This window comes from Solanum stenotomum, chromosome 4 (assembly GCF_019186545.1).
Source record: "Solanum stenotomum isolate F172 chromosome 4, ASM1918654v1, whole genome shotgun sequence".
NCBI lineage: Eukaryota > Viridiplantae > Streptophyta > Magnoliopsida > Solanales > Solanaceae > Solanum > Solanum stenotomum.
The window spans coordinates 59,778,011-59,790,444 of record NC_064285.1 but is presented as its reverse complement, the minus strand read 5'-3'; the positions used below and the strand labels follow the sequence as shown (position 1 = coordinate 59,790,444).

General features: G+C 31.1%; 1 protein-coding gene across 1 annotated transcript; it reads right to left on the bottom strand.

Annotated features, from left to right (window-relative positions):
• Positions 1–3,524: 3,524 nt before the first annotated feature.
• On the bottom strand, positions 3,525–11,724 carry LOC125863084 (cellulose synthase-like protein G3). The gene is made up of 6 exons (XM_049543234.1): positions 11,070–11,724; positions 7,436–7,585; positions 6,269–6,394; positions 5,042–5,482; positions 4,511–4,858; positions 3,525–4,113 (listed from the first exon to the last, which is right to left on the bottom strand). Exons 1-6 carry the CDS (start codon positions 11,640–11,642, stop codon positions 3,565–3,567), a joined length of 2,187 nt encoding a protein of 728 aa, XP_049399191.1. The 5' UTR covers positions 11,643–11,724; the 3' UTR covers positions 3,525–3,564.
• Between the last annotated feature and the right edge of the window lie 710 nt (positions 11,725–12,434).

The window sequence follows — 12,434 nt, the reverse complement described above, 5'->3', positions numbered from 1 at the left end:
TGGTTCAGCGAAAGTATTGTTAAAATTTATTTCTTTCCCATGTTGACAACATGTATATAGAAGAGAATCTTACTCAATCACTGCTCCGTTTTCTCTATCCGACGATAAAAATTAAAATAATCTTAAATTTCACTGTGTAAATCTACAAATGTAATCAATTTCCACCCCTAAATCCAGCCTCTTTCAAATTATATGTTGCATTTTTTTCATATTATTTAGTAACTCTCCCCAGATTTCTTCATATATCCAACTTCTTCTTCTTCTTTGTGTTTGAAATATAAAATGTAAACAAACAAAAAGGTTAAAGAGGTTCAACATTTACTAAACATACATAAAAGTTATTTTAATCATGTATAAACGGTGTAATTTTCTTCCCATGTTCATAACGATAACATTCCTGTTTTTTTAGTTAAGCAAGAAAACAAATTATGTAGTAAATATGTTCATAATTATCATGTTCCCTGTTTTTTTTTCAAATAGCAAAAATGAAAAAACTGAACAACATTATTATTGAGCAACAAATTTGTACTGCAATTGTTGATATTAGGCAATATACATAGAAGCTTTCTCTCTTGAACAAATATCATCCATCCCTCATTTTTTGTAAAAGAAAAGGATACGTCATTTTTTGTAAAAGAAAAGGATTTTACAACTAGAAGTGAAAATGATATTTCACGGTACATTGATAAATAAAAGTGCTAAACTACATGAAATTGAATAAAAAAGTACTATATTAATAATTTGATCTAAAAATATTATACTGTTAATATTTTAATCCAAAAATGGCGCAATTGTTTCTTTTGTTTTATATATATTTTTAAGACACATTCTTCTTCTAATAAAAATATTCTATGTTTTTTTAAACACATTCTTCTTCTAATAATAAAAAATGTTATTCTTAAATAATATTTTTTTTATTATTAATTTTTAAAAATCTTTAACTAATAAAAAAGTATAAAATAATCTTTTTGTTAATGTATTTTATCAATTAAAATAAAATAACCACATGTATTAATCGATAATATAGGTTATAACACAATAGTTTATCATTAATATTTCATTTAGATTAACAATAACAAAAATTCTTAATAAAATTAAAAATATTTTTATTTATTAATGTGAGGCCTATATATTATCAATTAAAATACTATATACATTATTTTATTTTAATTGATAAGATGAGATTAAGAAGAAGAAAAAAATACTTCCCACTTTTTTATTATTTAAAAGGACTTGGAAAAAAACAAGAAAATATTTTAGAAATATATGTGTTAAAAATAATGATATGTTTATTAGGAAAAACAAATACATTTTTGACCTAATTAAATATAATAGGGACATCTTTAAGCTAAACTATTAACCATAAACGCATATTTGGACAAACTATCAATGAAATTTTTTTTCCAGTTGTTTTGATTTTTTTTAGGAAACAAGAGTTGTTGCGTGCAATCTACTGAATGTTTTTAATTTGACAAAAAACATTGTAGTCTTTTTAAAATATTTCTCTTGTAATAGGAGATTTCCTACGCTAATCAATTTAGGCATTATTTATTTGTATTTAGTGGAGGTGTGAGTTTGAATAAATTAAATTTTAGATTATTAAATATATTTATTTATATTAAATTTTAATATTTATTTGATTTGAATAAGTTTTAATGATTAAGATCTTGAACAAGTTTTAATATCATTAAAAGGTGTTTGTATAGATAATTTTTTTTCACCATCACTACTATTGTCAAACATCATTCCTATTGCCAACCACCAATCACCGTTACCATCACAATCACCACTAACAGCTATCACTACTACTACTGTTGCTATCACACATATCACCTCCAACAATATAACTATATCTATTATCGCCACAATTTATTGTCATGATCTCAACAACCTTCACAACCATTAAAGCATGCAATCCTACTACCAATCATCTCCACTATCATAACAAGCAACTTCGTCTATTAATGATATCTCTTAACTGATATTAGAATATATCTTGATTGATCTTCGATTTCTTAGTATCTCATTAGTGATTTAGTTTCTATTATGATTAGGAGAAGATCATAATACTTTATTAGTTGATTCTTTCCATATTTGTTGTTTACTCTCTTATATAAATACACATACATATTAACAAAATGAACACTTCTCTCCAACAGTAAATTAAAGTTTATATGGTATCCCACATTTTTTCTGAGCATTTTGTTCTCCCGCTACCAATAACAACGGTCTCAACCAATTCCTCCGTTGAGAACACCTTAGCCACACCTTCTTCTGTAGTTGTACCAAATTCTCCCACAATTCTCACCATTAATATCAACGGTGTTGCTTAGACACCTCTAAAACTCAACAATACAAATTATCAGTCATGGAAATACCCGTGGGAAACCATCTTCATTGCATATGATTTTCTCCACTTTATCGAACAACCACCAAATTCAACGACCACACATTTTATTAACGACAAGACCATTTCGTTTGAAGTGTCATTGTTGCCTTTCTATCTTTTGATATTGTTCCCTTTGTCATTAATGCTAAATCTTCATGTGCTCTTTGGCAAAATCTGGCAGCAAGCTATGCGAAGCCATCACGTGCTTGTAAAATGAGTCTTAGAGAGTTTTTAAGCAACATGCAAAAAGGGTAACCTCTCTATTACTTCACAGCTGCAGAAATTCAAACAATTCAGCAGTAATTCAAGCAAATTCAATTCAAATTTCAACGGATGAGCTCTTCCTTCATGCTTATCCTTTATGCTCTACGTGCCTAAGACACTCCAGTGACATTTGAAGAGCTTCATAAGAAATTCCTTGATTTTGAGTAGAATCTCATTCGCTCATCTTCCTTTACAACAAATTTTGTTGCCAAACCATCGCCTCACAACAATCGGTCTCAACCCAATCATGCTTCGCATCTAGGAAATAACTCGAAGCCTATAGATAGACCTGCTGCTAACAAGTCCGGTGCTCAACTGCCTGGTCAAAACACCCACATGAATCTTCCTCGTGTTACTTGTCAGCTTTGTGATAAGATTGGTCATCACGTGAACTAGCTTTTGGGATTGATCTAGACTTAGATGCCGTATCTTTACAAACACACACTCACATATTTTGCAAGTATATTATTCAACAGGTATGTAAGTATATCTTATCAAATACTCAATTTCCCAAAGTAATTTTACCTCAGCCATGGTATGCATTTTGCACAACGTTTGAGAAAGGACAGTTAAACTTAAACATGGGTGATCATAGTTAAAAGTAATTCGAATTTTTTACCAAAGTAAGTCATTATTGAATCAATTTACAAGAATAATAATTGAGGTGTCCTCCAAGTTAGACAACCTCTTTTTTTATCATGTGTACACAAGAATGAGTCTTATTATATATTCTTCATCATGTTTTCGAGGTTAAGGTTTATATCCTCCTTAGTGTACTCATATTCTTTTTATTATCAACGGGTTAGGCTATTGCCTAACCCCCACGGGACCCCACCAACATGGTGGGCTTTTTGATTTTTATTTTAAAGAAAACTAAATTTATTGACATTATTTTTACAACTAAGGGAATTTCAACTTACAATTAAGGAAAATGCAATGCAGAGCACCCCAGCAAGAACAGAGGAAGTAATGACTATTTTCTTAGGCATTCTACCATGATCAGATCTAAGTAACATTGCCTCGTAAATTGGCAAGCAATTGACAACTGCAAATCCGGCAATGAATAGTTGGATGAATAACTCGTCTAAACTTTCCATCCTAAAGATTACTGTCATGATTCCTTTGACAAATGCTATCAGATTGATGATCGATACTGTTGCTAATGGCACAAACATAGGCGAAGGAATTCCAAATGTGAAGACGCTTTGATCATACATTTTTCTTTCATCCTGCCCTACTACTTTGCTTGTAACGTTGAATCCTTTTGTCGTGATGCCTAACTTTTTTGTTAGGTACTCTATTGAGGCGAAAAGAAAAGGTGACAATGCCTTCACGTACCACATTCTTTGGTCGTTCCACCACCTTTTCGTTGTACCTTTGAACAATATGAACTGTACAAAATCATGTGCATAGGCTCCAAAGAATAGGAAGACATACAAGAAGAACCATGGATCAGAAACCTGTCACAAGTTCCAATGAATGAAATGAGCATATTGAGGAAACTAGGCTAGCGTGTTTGGTCAAGCTTCTGCAAAGTTAAAAGTGCTTATTTTAGAAAGTTACAGTGTTTGTCCATGCTTTAAGGGGAAAAATAAATACTTTCGAGTAGTAGCACAAGTAGTTTTTGAGAAACTTGATGAAGTAGTTTTTTCTCAAAAGTACTTTTGGAACCTTGGTCAAACACAACTTACCGTTTTATTACTAACGAAAGTGTCTTTTCAAACTGATTAGTCAGACACAAACTGTTACGCTCTAAAAGTATTTTTCCAAAAGCACTTCTTACAAACAAGCACTTTCTAAAATAAGCAGATTTTCAAAAGTTTGACCAAACAGGCTACGAGAATTCAAATTTTGTACCTTGGGTAAGATGGAAATATTGTTGAGGAGACTTAGTTGTGGAACGGAGGCATATAGAGTGACCGGTATGCACCAAATTGGCCAGAAAACATAATGTATGTAGCAATTAGCCCTCAAAATTCCCAGAGCTTTGGTTCCAAATGTCAATGGACTGTATTTACAGGACAAAACTTCAAGGTGTCCAAAAGCCCATCTTTTAACCTGGCTTAGTACGTCTTCTAAATTAATCGGTACTTCACCTAAAAATGCAGGCCTTTCAGTTTCGCAAAATATTGAATCCCACCCTTCACAATGCATCATATAACCTGTGTATATGTCTTCTACAAGTGTTCCATACTTGATCCCCACCTGAAAATTCAAACGTACGTTCAATTTTCATTAGAAAAGGTTCACAATAGTCCCTAACATTTGAATTTTTGAACTAAAATAGTTTTTATTCTGTCGTAAGTTGAGTGACCATCTCAGAAATCAACTCAAACAAAATGATGAGAACATACACAATGCATTTTGTTTGTTATTTAGAAAGTTTACCTTGGTACCCCACTCGATGTTGTTGTACTCGTAGTTGCAGCTAGCAACATGACTAGCTATCTCAACGACTGACACACTGGAGATAGCCATACTTCGAGTATGGCTATCTCCAGAGTGTTCTAGTGATGTAACTGATGATGGGCTACCAAAAAGAGCACCACGATTGAAAAAACAGCCAGTTCCACAGTTATCAGGGCCACCAAGACCATCCAAGCCTGAAGGTGAAATTCGGAATGTACGTACATTATCACCACCATATAAATCATCGTTGTTGAGTCCATGATATCGTTGAGGGAACTGAACATACCCTAATTTAGACCTAATTGAAGGATCACAAAAGTAACAAAGGACGCGCTGAGGCGTTTGAGGATCATTTGAGTACATGTCACAATCAAGAGTCAGAATTATTGGTGCATTTGTCATTGCTTCTGAGACTCTGAGCTGAATGATTGAAGAAAAACAAAATCAAGATCATAGTACATCAATTTATTATAAGGTGACGCGAAATATCACAACTAATTTGAGACGGTGGTGACTAACAATGCATCTTTTCTTTAAATGAGTATTCCATCTTGTTCATATTAAGTAAATTGTTGGGGGCAGTAGCGAAGTCAGAATTTTCATTAAGAAGATTCAAAATCTGAAGAAATAAACACTTGAACCAGTCGAAAGGGGTTCGACATCTACTATATATACATGAAAACACTAAATAAAAAATGATCTTTAGTGATAATTAATTAACGGCAATAACTTAATTGTCACTAAATATGTACTTTTAGTGGCAATTAGTACTCTTTGTATATGTCCTTAAAGCCTTTAGCGACATTGGATCTAATGTCAATTAACTAATGCTGGTAAAACCTTTAACACTCTTTGTTAATCTATATATTTATTGCCACTAAAAGGTATTTTTGTTGTAGTGAAAATAATTTTAACCATATAGAAATAGTGTAATTTTCATCGAAGAAGCTGATTCGGATGAACCCCTGGTCTCAAGCTAGCTTCGCTCCTGGTTGGGGGTATGATACACTCCATAAGAAAAATATTTAAGTACATAAATTAAAGGCTACTTTTCATTTTTACCCGTTTGATTATTTCCAAACTATTCTCCTAGAAAATGTAAAGTAATTAAAAATCTCATGAAAAGTATCTCACCCACTCAAGAACAAAGGAGTATCAATTATCACAAGGCTACAAATAAAAATGGGCTTTTCCTTTGTTTCTTACCAAAGCATTGAGTGCCCCAGCCTTGAAATGATGAAGTGAGGTTGTGCTTTTCTCTCTAGATACATAAATGAGATTTGGAATTGAGTAACCTTTGATGTCTTTATCTTTGTCACTTTCCAATAATACCTGTTTAAAAGAGTAGCAAAAGTCATAAACAAGATTTTTCTTGTCCCTACTTAAAAAGGACTAGGTCCACCTCATTTAATAGTAAGGTCCACCCCTCTAGACGTACATTATGTTGGGTTTTAAAAGGTATGAATAAGAAATGAAAGGTTGTGACTTTTACGAAGGATTGTAATATTTACGAAAGATTGTGTTACACATTATTGTTATGTTAGCTTGTAAACTATGTGCCAAATTGATTATTAGCTTCCTAAGCACAAATTGCACCTTGTGTTGGTGCACGGTTGAGTGCCACATGATTTGAAACTAAAAAGTTCAATTTTATGTGCATCAACAACAATATATAGTGCCACACAATCTGATACAACAACATATTCAGTGAAATCGCATAATATAAAGTGGGGTTTGAAAAGCATAAAGTGTACGCAAGCCTTAATATTATCTCTTTGAGATAAAAAAGATATTTCTAAAGAACCGTCGATTCAAGCAAATCAAAACAATAATTATATGAGGAGGGGAGGGGATGAGGAGAATGATAATGGGAAAAACATGACAACTAATAGCAAAGTAATACGAAATATATATGCAAGGAACCGTAATAATAACAACAATTAATGTGGGATCACTTAAACACAATTAACCACATGTGATATCAAATATGCATCAACAACAATATATAGTGCCACATAATTTCACACAAAGACATATTCAGTGAAGTCTCGTAATATAAAATGAGATTTGGAAAAGATAAAGTGTACGCAAGCCTTATCATTATCCCTTTGAGGTAGAGAAGCTATTTCTGAAAGACCATCGATTCAAGCAAATCAAAACACTAATTATACGAAGAGGGGAGGGGAGGGAAGGAGAATGATAGTGAGAAAAACATGACAACTAATAGCAAAGTAATTCAATATATATATATATATATATATATATATATATATATATATATATATGCAAGAAATCATAATAATAACAATAAGGTGCAATCACCTAAACACAGTAAACCACTTGTGATATCAAATACCAAAAAGCCAAAGCAACCTGGATTATAGCAGGATGATCTTTGGGAGTGAATCCTTTGGTCCATTTGCTAAAAGCTTGACGTTGTTGTGGGTCACTTATACACTCATCAACAACCTCACCTCTCTCAACAACATTCTCTATCCTCATCTTCATGTCCAAGTACAAATTCTACATAATCACATCATGACATAAATTAAAAGTTAGGAACTACATTATAATAATGCATATTACTTAACTTTTTGATATTCATAAGTTACTTGATCCAACTCAGTTGAATTCGTGTACAATATAATATGTAGTTAAATGGCATTAGCATGAAATTTTTGTTGTTAAGTTATTAAATTTTATCTGTCACTAATTTATTATTTTCTAATAATGAATTGCATAATAATTATTTCTACATTAATGTTCAAAGCTTTTATTAAGAACATAATAATTCTTGCATTTTTCATTTAAAAGAAGGGAAAAGGGATAAATATACCCTCGAACAATAAAAAATGATATGTCAATTACTTTAAGGTTGTATATACCCTTACCGTCATTCTTTTGGGTTGTGTATATCCTTGAATCTAACCGATGGATACGTGGCACCATCTAAACAATACAACCATATTTAGTTTAATTTTTATTCACAATTAAAAAAAAACCACCCAACTTCCACCATTTGACCCACCCATGACCCAACCTAAAATATCCTAACCCAATTATAACCCCAAATCACCCAAAAGACACTTCATCATTCTTCCTCACACTAACATTCCAAAGTCCAAATCTTGTTAAGATGATATGAGTTTATAGCTTGTTAGCGCGCCGGAATATTCTCAATTAGAAGCATACGAGGAGGCTCAAGAGGAAGAGCCAAATTAAAGATAAGAAGAGATCGAAGTAGAACCTCATTCCGAATTCTCAACGGTCTAGCTATGCTTAGCCTTATGGTCTTCGTTAGGCTTCTGCTATTTAATTTTTTGTTTGAAAACTTCAATAACATTTGAGTTGTGATTTTTTTCTAATCGTACATAATTCAAATTTTGGTATTCGATTATGGCTATGAAAAAAAATGGTGTAGATAGTATTTCTTTGTTTGCCTTATGGTTCAGTTGAATAATGTGTAAAACTAACTGAAGAAAATGAAGATCCAATAAACATCTACAGTTGTCGACGGTGGTCAATTGACTGGGATGGAATTGAAATCTTTGAGGATGGATCACCAGACCGCACTTTCGAAGCTCTTATACATACTGCGGCAGAAACATGAAGAATGGTGTCGCCGACGATGGTCGTGGTGGTATTGGAAGGATTGGTTTTGGGTTCCAATTTGATGGATATGCTATGCTGTTGGTTATAATTGGGTCGGGTGTTTTAATGTGGGTTTTTTTTTAATTAAAGGTAAAATACTAAAATTAAATTAAATTCAGAAAATCATTTGGATAGAGACAAGTGTCCCTCCGTTAGTCCAAAGGGTATATACACCCTAAAATTTAGACGGCAAAGATATCAGTGTCCTAAAAGTATAACGAAGGATATTTAGATATCATTTATAATAGTTCAAGAATATATTTGTTCTTTTTCCCTTAAAAGAAAGTTTGCTTCTCTATTATTTCTGTCTCTATTTATCAAACAGGATACAATAATTTTAACAATTACTTTTAATCTAGTTTCTTCCATATAAGTAGGGATAGTTTGGTAGAGTGTATTAGGAAAAATAATGCATGCATTAGACTTGTGTATTATTAGTACCTTGTTTGGTACTCTTTTTCAACCTAAGTATAACTAATGCAATCATTAGTTATACACTCTATTGTGTATTAAGATGTGTATTACTAATATCATCGATTTCTAGATACTAATTAGCAATGCAGTGATTTTAATGCATGCATTAGCATGATTAAAAACTTAATTGCCCCTCAAAATCTTTTTTTACATTTTTTTCACCGTAATAATGGAGAGTATCTTTGAACGTAAATAATTTTTTATGCAATGCATGTTATTTTTAATACATCAAATCAAACAATGCATAAAAATACTCTATGTATAATTAATGCAAGTATAACTTATACATGTATCGCTAATGCAAGCATTACTTGCACATTTTATTTTAAGCAATATTTTTTACACTCTATCAAACGACCCTATAGTGTAAGATTAAAATATACATCAAGTTTCAGACGATGACATAGGAATTGCTCTGATTTAATGTAGCAATCGTGATTGAAAATTACTTTTACATGGGTTTGTTTTAGTCCATACGTATTTGGTCATGTTTTATTGTGAAATTTTTTTAAAAAAATTATTTTCAAAATGAAAAATATCTTTTTGACTTTTTGTGAGTAGTTGTTTTTGACTATTTGTGAGTAATTTTAAATTAAAAAAATATCTTTTTATTATTTTTCAAAATTCTTAAATTTTTTGAAATTATGAAAAGATAGGGCCAAATGCCTCCAATTCTGTTTATATTCTAAGCACAATTTATTTCTTATTGATTTTTGTGTCCTTTCTGTATCCTATAAGTGTCGGTAGGTAAAATATTATTTGAAAATGATTTGGGCGTTTTCCTACTTTTCCTTGGCACGTAAAACATTATATTATAATCCAAGAGAATCTAATGCTATTTTCAATGATGACCTCCAATAGTTTGACTGGTGTTATTATAGTAGGATAGGAGATTTATGAAATAGTTTGATGTAAAGTATAAGATATAAAGTTTTAGGTATAAATTGTAAGATTATTTTATTTTATGTTTGGTTAGAGATATTAAATAATTTTAGAATTATCTATCACATTATTTATATCTTAGTAATGAATAAGTTATTCTATCTTTATGATAGAATAACTTATTTCAGAATAATTTATTTTAAAATATTAATTTTGAGATAATTTATTCCCAATCAAACGATCCTAAGTATATAGAATTGAGAAGAAGGTAGAAAATGTAATGTGATAGATTTCGTTTTTAGAGATTCAAGCGGCTTAAGTTTGGCCAATAATTTGCTCATGAAATCTTTAAATTTATTAAAATGATATTTATTAACTGTGTAAAAAGTACTATAACTCATAATAATTGATAATTCCAAATATTTAAAAGATATATGAAAAATTTACGATAAAAAATAAACTTATTCAAATATCAAAATTCAAAATGTATCACATAATTGAGACATAAAGAGAAATATTTTTTATATTTAATAACAATTTAGTTTTACATTTTATCTTCAATGAGACCATATGTATATAGGTTCATAAAATATTTATAATTTGTTAAAATCACAAGTTATCAATATTTCCATTCCAGCATTAAATTTTGTGAAAAGGTCGAACACTTGACGGAAATTCTGACCAAAGGAATAATAGGCATGTCTATCTATGGTTATAAATTACTTTATCTAATACTCGTCCACTTTTAATTGTTATAATTTCTTTTTTAGAGTCAAACCATAAAATCTTTTACTAATATTATTACTACAAAAAATTGCAATTTACAATACTTTTCGTATAATTTTTTAATATCAAAATTTTTTATTTAAAATATTGAATTATTGTAATTTAATTTAACTTTGCAAATTAATTAAATTGAGTTTCAAAAATCACATTAACGGGAGAAGTAATAAAGATATATATAAGAGTAAAATTAATTAATCATAATGCTTTTAATTACCTCAATAATCTGAAATTGAGAAGTTATAGTGTGGTTTCGCCGGAAATACTCCTCCGGACACCTCTGCTCGATCTTATTTTCCCGGCAATAAGGCACCCAATTCCGTGCAAATTCCGCCGCTTCCATTAGAGCAAACAGAATGAGCTTCGATCCTCCGTCATCTGATACATAAACCGAAAGTTTCTCCGTCGGATAATCATAGGCCAAAACAGACAAAACCGTGTTAACAGTAGTCAACGGCGGCTCCTTGAACGGATCCGCCGTACATATGAATATGTCAATCGCCGGAAAATCCTTATTGTCCACCCATTGTTTGAGGTTTTCAGGGAACTGTTGACGAGTTACTGGGTTCATGAAGAATGACTGTGATGTGAACCACATGAATGCCAGAATGAAATCGGATATCAACATGAAAATTGACAGGCGGCCGCGCGGGGGAACTGCGGTTAATGTGAGCAAGTGGTGGTAGAACAAAGCTACAATGACAAATCCATATACAGATGCAAATATTCGGTTGAGCAATTTGCGTCCATGCATTATTTTCAAAGAGTGAAGAGAAGAAGATTCTTCCATTTTTCTTATTCGAAGAAAATAGAAACTTCACACTCTGTAATTATTAGTTGAGAAACTGGGAAAACAGCATCGGCAGGCTAATTAGATTTGCAGTGGGAAAAAACAGCAGACATACATATATAAAAGGCGCACAGCATCACTTTAAAATGAATTTTTTTTTTTTAGTTCCGAGAGAAAAGGTCACTCTCACTCTATTGGATATTGGATATGTGCATGTTGGATTCTCTAAAAATAACGTATTTTTTGAAAATTCAATATCAAAAGTGAAGAGTCTGCTTTAACCTTAATCAGTTTAGCAGCACAATAGGTTTGTGTGTTTGTGGAGTTATAGGGCACCTCGCAGAATGAATAAGGTCGTGGACGGAAGCACTAGCACGATCAATGGTAGAATTGAAATTTTTATTACAAGGTTCAAATATTATAAAGTAAATGCATAAAAAAATTGAAGGAATTCAATAATTTCTATATATACCTAAAATATATTTTTAACTTTATATAAATAATATATTTTTTTTATTAGAAAAGGTTTAGAGGAAAACCTTTTAATCCTTACTAGTTCCGCAATTCCGCATATGAGCACTACAATGGTAAGTCGGAGCACGACAAACGTATGTATGTCATGGGCAATAGTTGGTGAGTGTTGGTCAATGTTTCTATTTTAACTTGTTCACTGTTTTAAAAAATAACTTTCATTTGTTATTATTAACGTATTAAGAAAATATAATTAATTTTATTTCATATTTTAGCCTTAGTAATAATTATTTATCCCTTCATTTATTTTTAAATATCTAA